This window comes from Phyllostomus hastatus, unplaced genomic scaffold, assembly GCF_019186645.2.
Source record: "Phyllostomus hastatus isolate PE091 unplaced genomic scaffold, TTU_PhHast_1.1 phas_scaffold_78, whole genome shotgun sequence".
NCBI classification, from domain to species: Eukaryota; Metazoa; Chordata; class Mammalia; order Chiroptera; family Phyllostomidae; genus Phyllostomus; species Phyllostomus hastatus.
Window position 1 is genome coordinate 111,409,442 of NW_025334041.1, and position 23,933 is coordinate 111,433,374.

At 41.8% G+C, this 23,933-nt stretch overlaps 1 protein-coding gene and 1 pseudogene across 2 annotated transcripts in view; one reads left to right on the forward strand and one right to left on the reverse strand.

The window, feature by feature from the left end:
• Nucleotides 1-1,656: 1,656 nt before the first annotated feature.
• Nucleotides 1,657-11,615, reverse strand: LOC123811353 (annotated as a pseudogene).
• Nucleotides 11,616-22,002: 10,387 nt separating this feature from the next.
• Nucleotides 22,003-23,933, forward strand: part of HNRNPLL (heterogeneous nuclear ribonucleoprotein L like) — a 42,451-nt gene continuing 40,520 nt past the window's right edge. For both annotated transcript variants that reach the window (XM_045828439.1, XM_045828441.1), the window contains exon 1: nt 22,003-22,588. In XM_045828439.1, the coding sequence (XP_045684395.1) occupies nt 22,397-22,588 (192 nt within the window). In that variant the 5' untranslated portion in view covers nt 22,003-22,396. The remainder of the gene's footprint in view (nt 22,589-23,933) is intronic.

A 23,933-nucleotide genomic window follows, 5' to 3' on the forward strand; every position in this document is an offset into this window, starting at 1 on the left:
ATTATGACACTACCTACTTCGTATGGTTCAGTACTGACGCATGGCATCAACACTCAGTAAATATTCTTTCTGTAACAAAAATATTTGTTGGTGTATAATAATAATTTCTATAGAACAGATTCCTGGAATGTTTCTTAACCAAAGGACATAAAAAATTTAGGACTCTTGATAGGTGTTAGTAAATTCCTTTTCAACAAATTTGTATCGATTTGCCTGCCTATCAGCAAAATAATGCCCAAAAGTCATGCTATTTAATTTGAGAGAGGATAGTATTTAAACATTAAATGTTAACTTATATTTACTACTAGATTGATGCAAGTTTTTATATTTTAACCTGGATATAAATAGCTGTTATTTATATATCCTCCTGTTTGAATTTGCTTATTTTGACTTCTGTTTCATTTTCTAACATGGTCTTAGTATTTATCTGATCAATTTATATGACCTGTATACAATATTGATACATAAACTCTGTATGATTTATGCATTTTCATCTTTTTAATTTAATGACTTAAAATGAACTGATTATCTTTTAAATTAAAATATGAAGATTTTAAAAAAAGATTTTATTTATTTTTAGAGATGGGGAAGGGAACGAGAAAGTGAGGGAGAGAAACATCAATGTTTGAGAAAAACAACACGTGCCCCACCAGGTACCAGGGGCTCACAACCAGGCATGTGCCCCGACTGGGAATTGAACCAGTGACCTTTTGCTTTGCAGGACAACTCACAACCAACTGAGCCACACCGGCCAGGGCAATAAAATATGAAGATCTTAAAACAAAAGAATATCTGTAGCATATTTATATAGTTGAAAGATTAATAATAAATTCAACACTTCTGTCCTTTCCACTTAGCCTAAGAAATAGAACACTACCAATACTTCTGATGGCACCTTTGTGCAACTCTCTTATCCCAAGCCCTGGGCTTATCGAAGTTTGAACTTAATTTCTTGCTTTTAAAAATAATTTTACCAGGTGCATATGTATCCCTAAATAATATATTGCTTGATTTTGCCTGTTTTCAACTTTTGTATAAATTCAGTCACGCCGTATGTATGCTTCTATCACTTGGTGCAATGCCAGTTCTATTATCTATCAGATTTCCACATTTAAGTATTTCAGGATCATCTGGTCTGTTCTGTGAGATCATGTTTCTTGGAACTTCGTGGGAATTCTTTGAAGCCTGGGTTTAATGTGCATCCCACCAAAGAATTTTTTTTGAACCTGTTTAGTGCTTGAAAGCATTGACAATCTAGGACCACTTAAGCTAAATTTTCAGACTGAGGGGTTTTAGACCATGATGGCAGTGTGAATGCTCAAGATTTATGTGAGAACAGGGTTTGTGGTTAGGACATCTCAATACCAAAACATGGGAGGGTCTCTCTCCATTTTACTGTGCTGGGTGTTTTTCCCCTTAGGTCATACATTTAGTGAGCCTTTTTCTTTTAAGCTAACAGAGTTTACAGTTTTATTTTCACATTTCACAGTACAAATGACATTTTTTTTGTTCCACTACTACCCTCCAAATGATAGGAAGAGGGAGTGAGTCTTCCTTGTCGCGCTGTTAGAAAACACCCAGAGTCACAGCACCACACTCTGCTGGTGAACTAGAACAAGTAACATAAAACTGAGAGAAAGAGGCTCCCCTCTCTCCTTATATGTCTGGTCGAGTCATTCCTGGCGGAGTGGGCACCACCATGGGATGGGCAGGAGGTCTCATTACTGGGGGCCCAAGCGTCATGGGCATGTGCCCTCCCACAGGTGGCCTCATTCCGGAGCAGGTCCCACTGTCATTATCCCAGGAGGAGGAGGACCCATCACTGGCATCATGGGAGGGCCCTCCATATGGGGTGCTGGCATCATACCAGGGTGAGGAGGACTCGGAAGACTGGGGGGAGGCGGAATCATTGGCCCTGCAGGAAGGAGGAGGAGCAGAGAACGGAGTGGGAGGTATCTCTCCTAGCGAAATGCTGCGGTTGTTGTGTCGATCAGGCTCTGAGCCTGCTCCTCCATCCGTTTCTGACAGTAGTCTTTCACATTCTCTGTGTGTTTCCTCCCACTGCAGTGTGTCTTTCTCACAGGTGGAGAGTCGCAGATGAGGTGTGTATTGCGGTTGTCACAATAAAACTTGGGCACGTTGTTCTGCAGGCCGTTGGCCACTGAGTGCTGCTCCACCAGTAGGGAGTCATCTTTAGAACATCCTAATGAGGGTCTCTGTTCTGATGTCTTGTCTTGGGAAAGACTTTTCTCCTGCTGCCCCTTTACTCAAGAGGTTTATTAAAGCCCAAGTACTAAATCACCAGGGACTAGTAGCAGCCCCAGGGCAAACACGCATTATTTACCATAATACTTTTCTGGTTGGTTCTGGCCCCCGTGGGTTTCCTTTACATTCCAGCCAGCTCGACCACACATTTGAAAAACTGTTTTTTGAATGTGCATTAAAAAAATCTTGATACAGAATTTTCAGGTGTTCTTGACTGAGAGAGTTATTCTGGACAGTTAGGCCACCATATTGCTGAAAATGAAAGCCCTTAATCACCTTTTGAATTTTCTCCTAAAATCTCAATGTTTGATGATACTTTAGCTTTCAAATTACAAAATATTTTAGATGCACAAAAGTGTATGAAATATTGTAGTGAATCTCTATCCAGTCGATACATAAAACATTACAAATACATTGTACGTGGTGACTTTAACAACGTAGATATCCAGTAGGTATTCCCTTTCCTCCTTTCAGAATCACATGGTGCTTAAGAACTCTGGCTCCAGAACCGGAAGAAAACCTGGGGTCCAACCCGATCTCGGGCACTGAGGACGGCACATTTTGGGAAGTCTGCCAGGTACAAGCCTCTTCTGAGAACGGCCCTGGGGCTGTGCCCTGCACTCATGTCTGTGTTATGTGACTGCCCGACTGGACACATCGGATTGGATCAGAAGGAGAAACAAAATTAATCCACTCCTCTCTTCTGATATTTAGAATTGTGACCACTTCAATTAGGAGCAAGTAAACTAGCCCTGGCCGGGTGGCTCGATTGGTTGGTTGGAGCAGTTGGCCGATCACGAAAAGGTTTGATCCCCCCAGCCAGGATGGGTACGTATGGGAGGCAAACGATTGATGTTTCTCTTACACATCAGTGTTTCTCTCCCTTCCTTTCTCTCTAACATCAATATCCTCTGGTGAGGATTTAAAAAAAAAGAGAAAAAAAAAGAACAAGTAAACTTGCAAGCTGGAACGGGGTAAAGGGTAAGTATATTTGGCCATGCACATATGCCTGGAGCATAGAAAAGGCTGAAACAGAAGGAAGGAAATATGCAGAGACAAGGCAAGAGACCTGAAGGAAGGAGGACGGAAAGGATGAGAGAGAGGAGGATGAATGCTTAACCACAAAGGACCCTCGCACGAGTTCTGGGCATTCTCTTGGCCCTGACAGGTTTCCATCGCCTGATTCAAGTTCCCCTTGATGCCTGATGTTACCACCTCCTGACCCTGGTAACACTGCTCTTAGATTTCCTTTTTGTGTAGGAGGGGGAGCTTAATTTAGTTCAAGTGGCATTTCATCGCCTGCAATACAAAAAAAAATGTGACTATGTAGTTGCATAGCTTTAGGCAAGTTATTTAACTTCCTAGCCTTATTTTTCTCGTTGGTAAAATGGGATAGTAAGAGTTCACCACCAGCATGGCTGTAAAGACTACATACATGAGTTAGAATATGTGAAGTGTTTAACAAAATGCTTGGCGTGTAGTATGTTATCTATACTTTAGATGTTATTTTTACTACTGACTTTTTTTCCCAGCCAGGCTGTCACTATGCTGAGTACAGGACACCAGTGGTGCCACTAAGAGTCATATGATGTGGCTTGCCACCATGATCCAGATACACTCCTGGTCTTCTCATTCCCTAAAGCAATGATCTATATCCCCTAAGTGCTTTCCTGAAAGTCTCAGTTCAAAGCAGACTGGAGTGGGGGCTGGGCACAGTGGAGAGTGACGCGGAGGGGAAGAAGTTTCTCTCTGGGGGGACCACATCACCTGCAGCAGAGAAAGGGCTGATGCTGTCTCCTTACCTTTCGTTGGAGCTGCAAGTCTGGGATGGCTGTGAGGGAAGTAAGTTGTCAGCCCGACTGACTGATGGCTGCCAAAGGCCCAGGGGCATGTTCCCTGGTTTTAGTGGAGCCCACTTCCCATTTGAGGACTCTTGGTTTTGACTACTCATTGGTAATTGCAGGTAACCAGGTAATGACCATTGGAAACATAGCAGGTTAAACTGCTGCTGACACCTGTTTCCTTGATAAAGCTTTCTGTCTAGTGAACTAGCAGTAGTGTGCCCTTGTGGGTCTGTTATCACCAGCATCAAAGGATGTAAAATGGGTCTTGAGAAAAAAAGTTCTACAAGCACATCATTTTTCTTTCCCCCCAGCTCCACTGATGTGTAGTTGATATATAACATCATAAGCTTAGGTGTACAAGGTGATGATTTGATAACATGTATGTATTGCAAAATGATTACCACAGTAAGGTTAGTCAACATCTCCATGATCACCTCACATAATTACTTTTTTTTTTGTGGCAAGAATATGTAAGATTTATTCTCTTAGCAACTGTCAAAGATGTAATAATGCAGTATGGTTAACTGCAGTCACCATGCTGCACTTTAGAAACCCAGGATTTACTCATCTTATAGCTGGGGGTTTGCACCCTTGACCAACACCTCCCCATCTCCCCTCCTCCCAACCCCTGGCATTGCCATCCACACTCTGCTTCTATGAGTTTGCCTCTTCAGATTCCATTATTTCTTTAGACAAGTACTGCACAAGTGAAGTCATACAATATTTGCCTTTTCTCTGTCTAATTTATTGCACTTAGCATAATGCCTTCAAAGTCCATTCATATTGTCACAAATGGCAGGATTTCCTTTTTATGGCCAAATACTATTTCACCGTGTATATATCACATATTCTTTATCCGCTTATCTGTCCATTCATCTGTTGACCCTTTGTTGTTTCCATACGGAGGCAATTGGAGGTGTTGTAGTGAATGTGGGGGTGCATAAAAGTTCTGCCAAGAAGGTATCCATCTGATGTAACATATAAAGTAGAAACATTTATTGAAGAAGATACAAGAAACATAGTACATGGGACAATGGCATCTCAGCCCCCTTCAAAGTAGGCATCTTGGAATCTCACACAGTTCTCCCAATCACCATCTGCTGCCTGGCTGTATTTTCCTGAATCTCACTGATGGCCTGAAATTTCTTCCCTTTCAAAGGTGATTTTAGTTTTGGGAAAAGCCAGAAGTCACAGGGCACCAAATCTGGGCTGTAGGGGGGCTGAGTCACCTGGATGATTTTATGTTTTGCCAAAAAACTCTGCACGAGACATGCTGCATGAGTGGGCACGCTGTCGTAATGAAGCTGCCAATCACCAGTTGCCCATAGCTGCGGCCTTCTGAATCATCCAAATAGTTTTCACGGAGGAATGTTCAAGCTTAACACAAAATCGGATGCAGATTCTTTGCTCTACTTGCTCAGTCATTTTGAATGAGACAGCCACACAGTATTCATTTGCACTCAACAGTGTCTACACCCCCACTGACTAGTACAGTGAAGTCATCATTGTTCACGCAGGCACATTCCAGTTCACTCTCCTTGGCTGCCAGGTTACATGGGTGTCATGCAAACTGTTCTCATTATATTAACAATGGCTGGACCTTTTCTGGAGAAACCTTGTCATATATCTTTTAAAATTAGTGTTCTTGTGTTCTTTAGACAAATACTCAGAAATGAGACAGCTGAGTCATACGGTAATTTTATTTTTAACTTTTATGAATAATCTCCAACTGTTTTTCATCGTGACTGCACCAGTTTGCAATAGTACCATCAGTGCATAAGGGTTTCTTCTGAAAAACAAATGGGAAGTGGGATATGGAACTCGGAGAAAAGAAAAAGTCAGGAGATTCATTCATTTAATTAATTATTTATTGAGTCTTACTATATTCCGGGTGCTGTTCTAAGCACCATTAATGGAAACAAAACAAAGACCCCTGTGTTTGGAGCTTGAATTTTTGCAAGGTAGAGTTGAATAAGTTTTCATCACAGCAAGTATTGGACATGAATATGAGAGCTGTTGATGCACAAGGGCAAGTTCACAGTGAAGTCTATAGTATGCTTCCTGTTGCCACATTTGAAACTTATTGAAGGTATTAATTATATCCATTCACCTAAGAGGATCCTGATAGCAATTGTGGAAGTACTGTCCTTGCTGCTGTTGATGAGCCAACATTCACCAGGTATAAGGTGTACAGAAATACAAAACTTGAGTTAAAAGGGAAAAATAAGGCTGGAAAATGTTATATACATTTATTGTTTTAGCCTCAAGTATCTGAGGCACTGTGGAATTTTCCTAAACTTTGTTACAAGAAAGACAATTAAGTGATGTCATCTATCGAAAGGCAAAACTCTTCTAGTCTGGAAAGAGGACACCACAGTCTCCACGAACATTTTCCAGGTCTTTCTTCTGATATGTTGCTACTTAAATCGTTTATGATCTTGTAAGATGTTAGATAATAAGCACATTTCAGAGAAGTACTTTTCCATGTGAAGACTGTGGTAGACACTGAGAGTTATCTATTCAGTGTACATTTCCCCCTCTTTCTTGTTGATTTTGTTAAGGCAGCAATGGCTCATCCCAGCAGAGGCATGAGATTTCCCAGGTGGTGGTGGTGGTGCGTGTGATATGGTTCTGACCAATAAGATGATATCACAGAGACAGAGAGAGCTGGCACCATCTTTGGCTCCTTCCTTCCCTCTCCTGCTTTGAACAGGATGTGATGACTGAAAGCGCAACAGCCATCTTGGAACACAGGGGTTAGAGTGAGAAAGTCACAGATGTGCCATCTCTGACTTAATTGAAGTGGTGAACCAATGCCTGCAGCTGCTACCTTCATCTTGTCGTGTCAGGAAAATAAATTGCTGTCATCATGCACCATTTCAGTCAACAACACATCACATCTGTGGCAGAGGTCCTGTAAGATTATATTGGAGCTGAAAAATTCCTACTGCCTGGTGACGTTGTAGTCGTAGCACAATGCACACTCACATGTCTGTGGCGACGCTGGTGTGAACAAACCTACCGCACTACCAGATATACAAAAGTGTGGTACACCCATGCTGGTAGGCCATTCCATCGGGGTTTGTGTAAGCTCAGTCCATGATGTTTGCACAACGACAAAATTGCCTAATGACACATTTCTCAGGATGTATCACCATGATTAAGAGGCATGTGGCTGTTTTTCTTAAAGCCACTGTGGCCCAGTTTTCTGTTACTTGCAACTGAATGTAATCCTAGCTGATATGAGACGTTGAGGGATAGTAGTGCTAACTCTGCCAATCAAACGTTCTCACAAGCAGTGATTGTAACTAAACTTTATTTTTTCCAGAGTCAGGAACTGATTTCCAACAGCTGAATTTCATTTGTCTCTGTTTGTTTTGGGATACGTCCTTCATGGTCAGGTTCCCTCAAATGTCTAGTTCATTAGTTGGCTATTCATTTTTAAGATGGACTCATGAAAAAGTTCTGGGTGCATTGATAAGTTTTGTTGCCTGAAGAGATTTGCTGTTGGATGATTGGATAGTGAACCAGCCTCATGACTACTGAGGGACTCTCTGATGTCAGTGTGTGGAGGTATTTTCTCTGGGACTGTCCACTTTCTCCAGAGGGGAATTCTCTGATTGAGGGAAGGCAAGGATAGGTACATGCTGGTTGCTGGCATTCTGGGAGCAGGACAGGGAGGCGCCTGAGGCTTCCGTAGTTCTGTATATAACTTCTTACATTTTATACCAGCTTTCAACTCTCTGATTTGTCCTTGCCCTGCATGCAGCTTAGACTCCAACTCCAGAGCCTCTTGGGCTAATTTCTCCAGAGTACAAACCTCTATCCTTCCATGGGGTGGTGAGTCGAGAGGAGAATAATTGTTTGGCTACTTAAGAGTTGGGAAGGGGACCTGGGACTAGAGGTCCAACAATTTTCCACACACATGGTCAAACAATTCCACTAATTTTAGGGGCACGCCTTCATTTCCATCTTTTGTGGAACTTAACTGTCTCCAAACACTGAGACACTCAGTTTCTAGTTCATTACTCTTCGGAATTCCCCACTGAGTTAATATCCAGCTTCCATTTATTATGTTAGTGGTGACTTCTCCATTCACTTTCCATCTTCTGTAAGTTTGGTGAATGTTCTTGTTTCTGTTCCTCTCCATTTTGTTGGGACTCATACCTTTTCACTGTATTTCTCTACTGTAATTCTGCGGTGTTCGGGAGTAGAATAATGTTCTACCATGTTTTCCTTCCTTTTTAAAAAGATTTTATTTTATTTTATTTTATTTTATTTATTTTTTAGAGTAAGGGAGAGAAAATGCGAGGGAGAGAAACATCAATGTGTGGTTGCCTCTCATGCACCCCCATTGGGGGCCTGGCCTGCAACCCAGGCATGTTCCCTGACTGGCAATCAAACCAGCTACTCTTTGGTTTACAAGCCAGCACTCAATTTACTGAGGTATGCCAGCCAGGGCTCCTTCCTTTTTCTAGCTAACCTGATTTTGAATGCCAGGAATTGTGGTAGAAAGCATCCCCAAAACTGACTATAGGAATGAAAACCCGTGAATATTGTTTAATAGTTCAGCAGGTTGTGGCAGGAAATTGAATCACTTTTTGGTGAAAGAAAGCCTGATCAAAACTGACTAAAGCAAAAGAAGAATTTATTGCCTTTTCAAAGCTGATAGGTTCCAAGAGTTGAATGACAATTTTGGTCTATAAGAGAAATTCAGAGAGAGAACCTGTTATATAGGAGGAAGAAAAGCTACCTACATTAGTTCATAGAAGTAAAATAAATTAGCAAATCAGGGCAAAGTAAACACGTGAGTTAGTAGTTTTAGAAGGAGAAACAAATCAAGGAGACATGGGCAGGAACCAAAGAATGTCTATTTTTATGAACACAAAAGCAAGAAGTTTCAAGTACACAACGGGAAGTGAACTTGGCGTGGTTCAAGTTCACTCAAGTTGTAATATATGCTTTCCCCACAGTCCTTCTGGCACTGGAACACCCTCTCTCTGATAATGACAAAGACCACATGCAAATGAAGAAAGTAACAATTAGGGGCAAAGCATAGGTAGTCTAGCTAACAGAACCTTGGGAACTCCCTGGAGAAGAGTTGTGGAAGTAATATGCAGAGAAACTTTAGAAATGATTTGGCCACAGGTAAAAATAATATCATAAGAAAAATAATTTCTGTTTATAACAAGGATGACCTAAAACCTGTCGGCTTGAGAGAGCTAGGTATTTCCAACCTGTTGTCTTTCTCCCTGATTGTTTAATGTTAATGAAAATAATGAATCTCAGGTGCATGTATTCTTATTGTCTCACTAGTGGTTTCATTGGCACCTCTGTCTGGAAGGAAACTCCAGGAACTCAGGTGTTGGAAATGGTGGGAGTTTTTACTCCTGCCGAGTTGGGTAAATTGTTCTGGGATGGCAGCAACTGAACCTACTACTCCAGAGTGCGTGATAAGAGAAGAAAGGAGAGTTAATATAGAGTCAGCTTCAGACATGACTTGATCCAGGGACTTAAATGATATCACCAGGACTGTTCCCTGTCTCCCAGTTCTGTGAAACTCCCACAGTTGCATTCTGGGATTCTTCAGTACTAGACACCTATGCTCCCAGTTTAGCAAATCCAGCAAAAAGAACAGCCGTTCCCAAAAGCTCTGACAAAAAAACTCCTGGAGGCGATTCTGTTATGTTCTGCTATGTCCCATGCACATCTCTGGAACGAGCAGTGATACTGAGGAAATGGGGAACTCTGGTTGGCTTGGCCCGGTCGCTTGCACAATCTTGTGATGATGGCTGTGTGGCCCTGAGTGAGGGCTGAACCCCAACCAAGACACCTAGATTTGGTTTCTCACAGAAAAGCGTTCTGTTATAAGGGGAATAGGAACTAGACTGCTAAAAATGAAAGATGTCTGCCCTGACCGGTGTGGCTCAGTTGGTTGGTGCCATCCTGCAAGGCAAAAGGTTGCCGGTTTGATCCCCAGTCAGGGCACATGTCGGGGCTGTGGGTTCGGTCCCCGTTTGGGGTGCTTATGAGAGGCAACTGATCAATGCTACACCCTCACATCAATGTTTCTCCGCCACCCTTCTCTTCTCCTCTTTCTAAAAATAAATAAATACATAATTTAAAAAAAAGAGAGAGACAGTTGTCCATTTCAGGTTCACTTACCACTGACTGACATTAGAATTTTATCCTTGTATGCTGCTGGCTGGCATGTCCCCTAAAGCATTCTAAACTTTTATTTTCAGTTTCTCCTTGTTATTGAGGTGACACTGTTAATAAAATTATACAGGTTTCAGGTACACAATATCACAACGCATCATCTGTACGCTGTATCGTGTGTTCACCACCCCATCCACTCTCCGTCCACCACCATTTACTCCCCTATACTCCCCTCCCCCTCCGCCTCAACTCCCTCAGGCAATCGACCCACTTAAAACATTCTAAACTTTTGGAATGAACATGGAACTTACCATTTTAAGTAAACTTAATTTAGTGTGATGATCGTAGTACCTGCAGACATGAAGCTATCACAGCTTCTCCTTTTTTGAAGATTTTAATTATTTATTTTTAGAAAGAGGAGAGGGGAAGGAGAGAGAGGGGGGGAGAAACATTGATGTGCCAGAGAAACATCAGTCGGTTGCCTCTCGTGTGCTCCCAACCCGGGACCTGGCCCACAACACAGGCATGCGCCCTGAGTAGGAATTGAACTGGTGACCCTATGCTGTGCAGTAGGGCACCCATCCCACTGAGCCACACCAGTCAGGGCTACAGCCTCACTCTTTAAGCTTTATAAATAGCAGCTTAAAAGTCTGGTCACTGCGAATGTAAAGATCATGGCAGTGGCTAACAGTGGAGGAGTCATCTGGGTATAGGGGATGTGTCCCAATTGGCTTGTCTGATCTAGTCTTCATCTCAATGTCTTTCACTATCAAAAGCTTTTAATCCAACTTATTGGAATTTTTTCCCCACTGGAAACGAATTTAATGGTCACTGTATATAAATTATAACTAAAAATGGGGCCCTGGCTGGCATAGCTCAGTGGATTGAGCGCGGGCTGGGAACCAAAGTGTCCCAGGTTCGATTCACAGCCAGGGTACATGCCTGGGTTGCAGGCCATAACCCTCAGCAACCGCACATTGATGTTTCTCTCTCTCTATCTCCCTCCCTTCCCTCTCTAAAAATAAATAAATACAATTAAAAAAAAATTATAACTAAAAATGGCTACTTATAAGAAAGTAAGATTTGCTCTACCTTTTATTTATAATCAACTTTTCTGAAGTATTTATGTTATAAAGTGAGGAATACTTATCAAATATAAAATTGGGAACTGGTGGAGTATTTTTGTAAATCAAGTGTAGTATGAATGTTCTTATACGTAGTCAGCCCATTGGAACCAAAAATGTCAGATTAATAAGATAATACACGCCTACCTGAAAGACTTCAATAAGGTCCTCTCACAAAGTCTTCACTGTTAATTCGGAAGTTGTAGGTCAGTTTCTTGCTCATGTCCCTGTAGCGGTCCAGTCTCCCGGTGGAATGGAAGTCCCTTGTTCAAAAGTTGTTCCAAGGAGTCACCACCCCTGTTACTAGAATCTGCCGTGTACATACTGCTTTTCTACAGCTCCATTCATCCGGAAAGAAATGAAGACAATGTCCCCAGCCCACTCTGTCCTTTACAACCTGGGTCTCAAAACAGTGCTGCATGTACCCAGTCTGACAAAGCATCCTGAGAAAGTTTCTTCATCTTCTGACTCCAAAACTTCTCACAAGGATCTAATGAGTCCACAGAACCAAGTGGGTCTGGTAGAGTTCCCAAATTCCCCAGGCTTCCAGGCATAACTGAGTCAAGTGTCAAACATCCCAGTGATTTTTTATAGATTCAAATATATACCCCCAGAACAGGAGAAGCTGTGGGTCAACCCCCACACGCCCCTGTCTGCCAAGTCTTAGGTTCACCAGATCGCCTGCTTATCAGATAGATTACTTTTCAGAATAATGTCATTGAGACTTTCAAAAATAGATTTTAATCATCTGTTCTCATGGAGCAAGGAACAGAATGGCAATATAAATGTTGACAATGGTCTTATTCTTCCCCAATCCTACAGTGTTAGAGTAGCCTACACTTTCTTTGTTCTACATTTTATACTTGCCGTGTTATTCAGCACATATTCATAACTGAGGCTCTATTTCCTGCACTCATATTGATTAAAAGAGAATGAAACACAGTATTCTGCAAGTGTTAGATGCTGTAATACTTAATATGTAATTTTAAATAAAATTGGGAGTTGTCAAAATATTTTCAATTATTTTCCCTCTGAAGCCAAACATACATTAAGTTCTTACCCAAATCCAGTGATGGGATTGGTGATAAATAATGCTGATTTTTTTTTTTACTTGTACAAGTTTCCTTTGAAATCAGTGACAATTCTGAATTTGGGCTAGCTCTAAAAAGCATTCTGTAGAATAAGAAATATATCCAGTATTAATGAGTCATCCTGTCCTTCTTCCCCATGTGAATTACACATCAGTTTGACTTTATGGGCTTTTAAAAAATGATTTTGTAATCATCTAAATAAAGTTTCCTTTGATGTTATTATTATAGTGGTGAGATTAGCATTATCTCTAATAATGAAATGTATAGTAATCTGAAGATTAAAACTCCTTAGAAGAGTTTCTGAATCATAACAGTACTCAATTTTATTTTAACTCTCTTAAAATTTTTATTGCAAAAATGTTAAAGAAAATGTTTAAAAGCTTCAATAACTTGATCATCGTATTAAAAGTGCCTTTTAAATTTTTTCAAATTTCTTCCAAGCTTGGTCTACACGTGCATGTATTTGGTATAACTGTGACCATAGAATACACATCAGATGTTTAGTTCACCTACCAAGGATTCTCAGCTGGGGCTGATTTTGCTGCACACAGGACTCCAGAAAAGAATGTTTGGAGACATTTGTGATTGTCCGTACTAGGGGCAAGTGGGTGCTCCTGGCATCTTGTGGCTAGAGGGCAAGGATACTGCTCAACGTACTACAACGTATAGTTTCCTCTCAAAAAAAGAATTATCCAATTTAAAATATCAATAGTGCCATGGTTGAGAAACCCTCATAAACACACACACACACACACACACACACACACACACACTGCTTTTTAAACTTTCTGTTAAATAATAAATCCTTTTAAATTTTCACACAATTCTTTTAATTTTCCCTTATTTTATCTAGTTAACAATGATGACTTATTTGCTGTTTTCCCCACTCTCAGACATCATTGTTAATGTGTGAACATCTTTACGCACATGGCTTCTATATTGCTTTAGATTAAACGAATTCTGAGTAAAATTACTTTGAGGGTATTATTTTAATGCTATAATTTCGTAAATGGGAAGTGATGATACTGGGGGAGGATTACATCTGAGAGTTAGTTTTAGCTTTTTGGATGGACAATGTGATTTCAGGAGGAGAGAGGACACCTCTTTGCCCTCGTTTGTGTTCCACACTGGGTTTTGAAACCTCACATAAGTCTGTGGGGAGGAAAAGGCAGCCCTACTACACCTTAGACTTCTTTAAGATAAGAGTACTGACATGGACACAGACAGGGTTGCAATGGTGTCTTATTCATCTTCACACCCTTAGCGTCCACCACAGGGTCAGGTTGAAATTGTGCATTATAAATGTGTGTTGAATGGACAGAGAGGGGTAGGTGTAGTAGTACAAGAAGTGACAAACTGAATGTGACTGACTTTATTGGGCCAGATGACAGATGACAGTGTAGAAAGTTTCGTGTTCCTATAAAACCATGAGCATTCAGGTTGCAGTTTGTTCTTACAGTTATCACCATGCATAATGATTGTTGTTCTTGCTCTCAGACTCTGCTCGAAATACCTGCTAAGGTTGGTGGTAGAAGCCAAGTTATGGAAGGCTTGGGAACCAACACATGCCTCTTCTCTCAGCCAGGATGAAAAAGCATGATCTATCGAGATAACACTGTTCTTGGTATAATTTAAAAGGGATACAAAGGCATTCACAGATGAATAATTTGACCAATGGATTTTTAACATCTAGGGAGTACATGTACATGACACAAAAAGTTGAAAAGTATAAAATAATATATATATTTCCAACACAGTTTCCAGCCATCCAGTTTCTTTCTCTGGAGGGTCTGACATAGACATGCTAAATATAAGCTAGAAACTGCCATAATCGAGACTCCAAAATAAGGCACATGAGCAAAATAGAAGTTTGCCTTTTTCATGTAACAGTCTGGGAGTACGTGGTCCAGGTTGGGGGTGGGGGTAGCTCTGCTCCATAAAAATCATCCCGGGACCTGGGGCCGTCAATCTTGTTGTTCTGCTGCCCCTTGTAGTGGTGTGCATGGTTGCCTCTAACTCAGCACCACACCTGTACTCTGGTGTGTGGGAAGGGAAAGAGAGGACATGGTCAACAAACAATTTCTTTTTAAGTAAATAATGCAGAAGTTGCACCATCATTTCTACTCTTTGACAATTACTTTGGTTGCATGGCTACACGTAGCTGCAAGGGAGGCTGAGAAATGTAGTCTTTAGCTGGATGGCTGTACGCCCAGCTGAAAATGCGGACAAGAACGGATTTTGTAGCTGTGGGTGTCTAAAAATAAAAATTGTTTCACCATGTGGCAATGGTGTCAACTGGATTATAAGTCATTGAATCTGTCCAAGTCTTGAACTGTGATGTCTGACATGTCACAACTAAATTCCTCCAAAGCACCAGGAAATAAATAGCAATCAAGAGATGTCTGATGCTTCAATCTGTTTCACTTCTAAATCATTTGTCTTCTTTAACCCATTCTTCTCTTCTCTTTTTTGTATTTGAATCACTGAGACTGGGGCTTAATAATATGAAGACCACTGGCAACCTTCCTTCTCCACTACAACAGTGGGCAGAGTTAGTCTTTCAAAGTTGTGAAATAGGCAAAATTTGTCTTTGGCTATCTCATTTTTCCTTACCCTCTTTCCCTGGTCACACAATACCCGTGTTTCCCTGACCATTCAGAAACCCCACACCATAGGGCCCACAGGACTGCCTTTCATGCAAGGCTGTGGCTACGAAATCCTCTCCTTTGCTCACCCAGCAACTACCCTCTTAGTTCTCCATCTCCAGCTGGTTGATAAGAGTTGGGAAGTGAGGACCAGAGAAAGGGTTTAAGTAGTGGTTGAAATGCTAACATTTGTGAAAAGGACTTAATTTGAGTAGGTAGCATTGTTGCCTTACCTAGTTTAAAAGGGCTAGAGTTTGTCTTACTGTCTGCAGGGGGAAATATATGTGTATATACATGTCTAAATCACAGATGTGCACATTGGTATTCATGCAGAAACATTCCTAAATGCCATTTTTTGTAAATTTTTACTTTTCTGCAAAAAGTATTGCACCTTGGAAACAATCAAGCAGATTGGCTTTCTCTCTTCTCCCTTCCTATGGTCATTTTGATGTCATTAGCAGAATAGCTGAAGTCATCTTAAGCATCTTAAGGTTTTGTTTTCAGATTGAGATAACATGCTGTATTAAACCCTTATTATAAGAGTTGATTTGGTGATATGTAAATTGATTAATGCTATCTTTAGTTCTCTTAATTTGTTGCAAGAATATTTAATTTTTTTCTGCTACGAATAAAGTATCCCAAAAAGAACACTCGTATTGGCCAACAGTTGACCAAGACTCAATAACTGACATATTTATTCAAATAGTACAGTGCTTCCCAAATCACAGCACAAGTTAGAAAATATTAATACTGTCTGTCACACTGATGTGAACTGGGGGTAACTGCCTGGAGGCTTTGCTTTCACTAGCCTTATCTGACTGCCCCAAGGGTTAAAGGGAATCATCCAGCATACCCATTCATGGGGCAGCCTGGTCTGCTGCCAGAGCTTATCTAAAATGCTGCTATTCGAAACGTGTTCTTCACATCAGCAGCTTCAGCAGCACCTGGGAGCTTGTTTCGAAATGCAGAATTGGAGGCTTTATTCCAGTTTACTGAATCAGGATCTGCATTTTCATAAGAGTCCCAGGTGATTTATGTGCACATTAAATTTTGAGAGCACTGATTTAGAATATAGTCAGTAATATAAGTAGATGGGAGGTTGCACCTACTAGGTGCAAATCATGCAAATCGTGATTTGCATGATTTGCATGATAAAGAGCAAATCCTGAAGATGGTATTTTTCCTCCTCTGGAAGACATACTAAAACGGTGCTGCCTGGGATCTGAGGTTTGATTCTGCAACTTTCCTGCCATGTGGAGCATGTGCACTCTCTCACACACATGTGTGCTCACACACAGACACACATCTATATACACATGACCTTTTAGTATTCTACAAATGTGCAGCGCAAATATGTGGTCTACTTAAATGAAACCTTTAATTTCTTTAGAGAAGTGTGGGGAATAAGGAGGATTGTATCTAACAGGCGTTTCTTCCTCTTGCAAGCTTAAGTATGCTTCCTGTACTGCAGAGACCTGCAGCCAAAAATCACATCTTCCAATCTCTCCTGAAGCTCTTGTTATGGAAGTGCTTAGGTTTCAACATTCAGATGTTTCCATGTAAGATCTGGAAGGCTACTTCTCTGATAGGAATGGTTGTGGAGGCATTTTTTCTTCTGTAAAAGTCCCATTGTTCGGTCATTAGCTTTATGAACATATGGAAGCATGGGTTAGTGCTTCCAGACAGTGGTTGTGGTGGTGCAATTAAAAATAATTCCTTTAAAAATTGATTTTAGAGAGGGGAAGGGAGGGAGAGAGAGAAAGGGGAAGAGAGAGTGATAGAGAGAAACATCTATTTGTTGTTCCACTTCCCTCCCCCCATTTGGTTGATTGTTGCATGTGCCCTGACTGGGGATCAAATCTGGAACCATGTGTGCTGGGATGGCACTCTCAGCCACTGAGCTACCTGGGCAGGGCAATGTGTTTCTGAACTACAGCTTACTTCTTGGGGTGAGGTGGGCCACTTGCAAGATATTTTGATTTTGCTCAAATTCAAAAAAGACAGAAAGAATTGATACCTCATACTTAGCAACAAAGTTATTAAGAGTTACAGATCACTCCCATTATTTCACATTCTATCTTAATAAGTAAGCGTGAGCAACTACTTGTTAATCCCATCTATATATTGTCACATGCAAGATGATTTACTTTGATAAATTCTATTTATTCTCAACTGGGGACAGAATGTTATGAATTTACTTTTTTAATTAAAATTACTTTTAAAGACCTCTAAAGCACTGTCAATTCACAAGTCAGAGAGAAAAGTAAATTAATTTAAATATTATTTCTAAGGCTAACTGGCTATAACTGATAACAAGAATCTGAATTTTACCCATCATCATCTAATATATGAGCTAGACCTTCCAAGGTCATCCTGTTTTATTTTTGCAGATTTATCACAAATTATTATATTTCTAAAGAGCCTAAACAAGGTGGTAGCTCTCGCCCCGAACCAGATGTGCATGAGGATAGCATTTGAGAATACCTCTGGTTACACTTGACTACACAGTGAGCTAACAGTGCCCGAGGCACTTCCTGTAGGGTGCAGGCTTTTGGGATGGTGGCACCCACCTTAAGTAACCAAATGTGGATAGAATGAAAAGTTTGCACACCAGTGCCATGGTGCCACTTTCTTGGTAATCTCTGCCAAACAAGGAAAATGATATCATCACATAGAATGTACTCTGAATTTGACAAAGCTTGATAGGAACTAATGGATTTGTCTCTGAATGGACTTTGTTCTGTGTTGGATTCATGTTAAATATGTCTTAATTAAATACACCTCTGTGGTGGCAACTCTTTGGAAATGTGGCTCACAGATAAGGTGTGTGTGAAGGTTTTGACTTTTTTTTTTTAGGAGTCAAGGCAGGAAACAAAACTTTTGTGTTTTCAATGAAATAGCAGCAATATTGGAAATTGAGTTTTGGTATGAAAAGCTCCTAGTTTGCATCTCTAGTTGTTCAAATGATGTATCCACCAAAAAATGATGATAATTTGAAGCTTTTCTATAGGAATTACATTTTAAAACAAACATTGAAACTGTGTGTTATATTTGCAATTTCCTATGGAAGCTAATTGAATTCCCTTACATTAATAAAAATGATGAAAATTACAATTCATTCACCCGTTCCCATAATTACAGTTGTACATATGCCCTGGTGGAAATTAGTGAATGAATTAGTATCAGGATAAGTGACTATAAATTAGATCTATATGTTCATGGCGGTAAATAATTAAATCATCCTTCTTCTTGATGAAGAGTATTGGCTCTGAAATTAGTTTGCTTGGGTTCCGATCCCGGCTCCCTAGATCACTAACTGTGTCTTCCAGGGCGGGTCTCTTAATCTCCCCTACACGGTTTCTTTACTTGTACAATAGGCATAGTAATAATGCCTCCGTTAGGGGGCTTCCGACAGAATTCATTGACATGACTATTGTAGCAGTTAGCACAGTGCCTGGCACAATGTAAAGGGTTGTTATTATTATCACATGTATATAATACACGTGCCTTGCAGCCTACCTTTGGGTATGTATCTTATTTCCTCAACTTGATCGCAGGCTTTGAGAAGGCAGGGAACAGCTTATATAGTTTTCTAGTCCCTTCCTCACTTAGTACAATGTCTTATAAATTACATAGTCAGCAATTTGGGGCTAGATTATAGAGGACCATGGCTCTCAGTTCCCTAGGCTTGCTCTGGATCTGTTTCCCACTCTAGGGTAATCTTCTTTCAACTGTGGCACAGAGAATTCATTGCTGCTTCCCGCCCCAGTCAACAGCAGCTAATCTGACTAAGCATTCAGACCATCTGCCCTTTGGCCTACAGCTGTACCTAGCAGTGCAAAAGATTTCAGCTGTCATTGAGTTGTTTCTGAGTTTGTTAGGCATTTCTGGCTACTGGACAATGTATAATTTCTTTTTCTCATCTAAATTAAATTATGCAGAATATAATTTATACCCTCCTTCGTTTCCTCTTCTCATGGTAAGGTGATAGGCTAAACAGCATTTTCCTTATCAAAGAACCTGCTGTCACAGTGTGAACAACTCATCTGCCAAAGGCTCAGAGGTCACCCAAGGTCAATGTGCTGACCTATGTCCTTTAAACATGTTAATTTTTACTTCTTCAGGTTTTTTAACCTAATAATTTTATTTGAGCTAGACCAAACAAAATTAAGTTTAATGCAGGTACATACTGACTTCTACCTACAATTCATGAAGTAAGGCACTGAGTATAGCGCAAGGCTCAGAAAGCGTGGATTTCCTAATAGATTGCTGTGAGAATTGTATTTTAATCTGGTAGAACCCACAGGTTGCATGAAGGCTTATGAAAATTTAAAATATTTTCATCATCACGTGAAATGTTTGGAAAGTTTATATAAGGCTTCCTCTCCTTCCCAGTGCTCTGCCATTGACATCTCCTTGTCTGCAACCAGCTCTGTAGCTCCCTCTTTCATATTTCTTCTATCCACTTCCACTCTATCTTTGTTTACAAAATACATTTCTCATTTTGTTTTTAGTTCTATTTTGTTTAGTGATTACTTGCAGCCACACACAAATCTGATTATAGCTGTATGGTGTTGTGAAAAAGCTTGCAGTTCAACTCCAAAATGACAGTCAGTGTAAATTGCAAAGTGCAAAACACCATATTAAAGCACTGCCAACAAAAAATAAAAATGTTTAAAAATGTTTTGGAAAGGAGAGAGAACTAGGCTAGGAAAGGAAACAATCCACACCTAGGAAAGAGACACAAGTAGAAAAACATTTGAGGGGCAAGGACAATGGAAACACTTAAGTGACATTATTTTTAATAAAATACAGTTAACATACAATGTATTAGTTCCAGATATACAAGTTATTCAATATTTATATACCTAATGAAGTGATCACCACAATAAGTCTAATAACCACATGATACCATGCAAAGTTATCACATTATTATTAACTATATTCCCTATGCTGAACATCACACCATGACTTATTTATAACTGGAAATTTGTACTTATTCCCTTTCACCTTTCTTGCCCTATTCCCCACCTCCTCCTCCAGTAACCATAAGTTTGTTTTATGTATCTAAGAATCTGTTTCTCTTTCTTCCTTCCTTCCTTCCTTCCTTTTAAGATTCCACATATAGTGCTTGCTTCAGCAGCATTTATACAGGAACAGACTCACAGAAATGTAGATCACATGGAGGATTATCAGTGGGGAGAGGAGGGGGAGGGGGAGAATGGTGGAAAAGGTACAGGGAATAAGAATCATAAATAGTAGGTACAAAATAGACAAGGGGAAGTTAAGAATAGTATGGGAAATGGAGAAGCCAAAGAACTTGTATGTATGACCCATGGACGTGAACTGAGGTGGAGGAATGATGGTGGGAGGGGGGATACAGGGCAGAGGGGAATAAAGTAGAGAAAGAAATGGGACAACTGTAATAGTACAATCAATAAAATATATATTTTAAAAAAGGTTCCACATATAAGTAAAATCATATGGTATTTGTTCTGTCAGATTTCACCTAGCATAATACTCTCTAAATCCATCCATGTTGTCACAAATGTCAAGACTCCATTCTTTTTCACTATTTGGTAATATTCCATTGTATATATGCATATACCAAAACTTCTTTATCCATTCATCTATCAAGAGTCACTTAGATTGCTTTCATATCTTGGCTATTGCAAGTAATGCTGCAATGAACATAGCGATGCATGTACTTTTCAAAACAGCGTTTTTATTTTCTTTGGATAGATACCCAGAAGTGAAATTGCTGGGTATGGATCCTCTGCAATCCTCCAAGGAGTAAGTCACAGAGTTGCATTAGATTCGCCAGTGACTCCTCTGGAAGATATACTGTATCTTTATTTCCCAAGGCCACTCATTGGGCATTGCTGAGCCCTAACTTGTGTGGGGATTGTACAGGAACTAGGTTTGAAACAATGAAAAGAGCACAGTTGCTATCTTCAAGCACCTTCAAGTCTTTGAAAAAGAACATCTTAGGAGGTAAGTATAAAGGCCCCGGTTGCAAAATGAGAAAGCAGCAACTAGAAGCTTGGAAGAGTCCTCCAGGCTCCACAGAGGAGAGGAGTTGTCCAAATGACAAAGACAATTGTGATAGGCTTTCGTGTCTTTCAAAAATAAATAATATGAAATAGATCATCCATAAAGGAAAGGGTTGGAATGATGAAATTTTACATGGGAGGTTTAAAAGTCATTTAATTGGAGCAGGGAAGTCCCCTGTAATTGTCAGGAAAGAAGAAAGGTCCAGGTGACAACGAGTGCTAGCTGATCAAACTGACTTTCGCCCGTGTGGAGCGTCTTCTGCAGACTTGCACTTGCTGCATTTAGACAGTGTTGGGTGCAGTTCTCCAATATCTAGTTAGGGGCAGGGAGTCCACCACTTCTACCAGATTTTGCACATTGTATAGGGAGAAGGCTACTTGAGTGGTCACAGACTCTTTTCTTCCCTCTCTCCCTGTAGTATTAGGCTGTGTGAGGCACATCTGCAGGCATTCTAGAGATTTTTTCCCCTTCTTTTTCATGACAAATAAAAGCATTTAAATTTGGGCGGTTAACAGCCGCAGTTCTAACACCTCCGCACGCCTCCTGGCCTGCCCTCCCGGCTCACCACCCGGAGGCCTCAGGTTAGCCTAACAGCGTTAACCGTCACGGGGACGCAACCGCTGCCTGGAGGCGCGCGGCGAGCGTTGCGCAGCCCAGAGTCTTAGGCCTGGGTGGAGTTCAAAAGGTGCTGGAGAAAGGCGAGGCCGGCTGGGGGCTTTTGACCAACGGCCCTTATAGCCAATTGGAAGCCCGGTCGACTTTCCCCCCTGCCAATAGGGAGCGAGACTCAGGTAGGGGTGGGGGGGCGCTTCCCGAGGGCTGCGGCTGGATTCGATCCTGAGCGGCCACAGCGCAGGCGGGGGCGGAGGCTCGGCCTCGGCGGCGGGCAGCGGATCTGGGGAGGAGGGAAGACCGGAAGCCACGGTCGCGTCCCATCCATAAGATTCGCTCCCCCGGGCTTGGAGCGGAGGCGGAGGAGCGGGGAGAGGCTGAATGTTGGCTCCTTAGTACCAGGGAGCGGCCGCTCGGGAGCCTCCTCCCCGGACGCTCTCCGTACGCACCCGGCTCCTGAGCGCGCCGCACCGGAGGACCGCCCGGCCGCGCAGACCTCGCTGAGGACGCGCTGCCCGCGGTGGGGACAGCCCGGCGGTCCGAGGCCCGCACCACGCAACCACCCCCCACTCGCCTGCCCGTCTGTCCCTCCGGCCGCCGCCATGTCCTCCTCTTCATCCTCCCCCAGGGAGACGTACGAGGAGGATCGGGAGTACGAGAGCCAGGCCAAGCGCCTCAAGACCGAGGAGGGGGAGATCGACTACTCAGCCGAGGAAGGAGAGAACCGCCGGGAAGCGACGCCCCGGGGCGGGGGCGATGGCGGCGGCGGCGGCGGCCGGAGCTTCTCTCAGCCGGTAACAAAGCGCGGCGTTCTGTCCACTGTTCCTGGCAGCTCCCCGGGAAGCAGGGCCCGGTGGCGGGGACTCGGCTCCGGGCCTCCCTCCCGCCTCGATTCCCTTTACTGCTGCGCTGACCGTGTCGGGAAGCTCCGGCTCTTCTCTTTAGGGCTCTTATTTGCCCAACCTGTTTTCCGCATCCCGCTCGCGAATCAGGCCCTGGCCCGGCCGCAGGCCCCGGCGCGAGTCGGCTGCCCGCCCTGAACTTGGAGAGGGTCGCGGGAAGGGGGGGGCGGCGGGGAGGCGTTGCTTCGGAGCCGTGGAGCTTTGGTGCGCGCTGAGGTCTTTGTTAATTTAACTCTTGCCGCAGCCGGCTGACTTCTGGTCGACCCACTCGCTCCTTCCAGCCCTTCTCCCCCTAGCATCCTCGCGCTGGTCACCGTCACAGGCTGCTTGCGTCTGTAGCGCCGCGGACGCCTCGCCTAGGTCCGGTGGAGAGTCGCAACCAAATTAGTTGATTACACTCTGGCGCTCACTCCCTGGTTCCTCTGAAGGTTTACCTTGAAAATGTTTACTCTTGGCAGGTGTCGCGTGCATGCTTTTGCTACCCAGTCTTATGATTATTACTTAATACAGGTTTTAGCTTCGGTTTAAAAACAAATGTATTGGTAAGTGTAGGACGTCGTAACTTTCAAATGAAACAAATCTTAAAATCACCTCAGTTTTTCATTGACAGTTTTTTTCCCCCCAAGATTGGCCCCACTAGAGGAGGAACTGAACCCGGGACAGCATTAAACACTAGATTCTTGTTTCTCTTATCAAAAGTGTTAGGTGGAGGTAGGAGGAATGTGAAAATCGTTTTATCTGCAGCAAACAGTAACTCAGCTTCAGCTGGATGGAGACTTTAAGGAAAGAAGCAAAGCAAATATTTTTGCCCTTTTTTGGTGCATTAAGCTGTATTAATGACGTCGTAGGTGTTTTTTAAACATTTAACACATTTTAATTGTGATTTCATTTTTCATTGTTCTTGTTTTTTTTAACTTTGTTCTTTTCCTTGTTTTTGCGCTTTTCCCTTTTTTAATTTGTTTTTTTTAATGCAAACTTTATCGGAAATTTATGAACTTGCACATAAATATTATGTTATTAATGTGGTTTTCACCTTTGGTAAGAGGCAAATTAGAAGTCTTTCAGCTGTTGTTTGAATTTGTATGTAAGAATTCTGCTCAGTAGTAAAACTTCTTTTAGAGTTTACAGATACGATAATGTGGCAGATAAATGTTGTAACACATTTAAAAAAGGAACTCCTTCCTCTGCGTAAAATGTCTTATGACTAGATATTACATTTGATTTTTGTGCCTAGCTA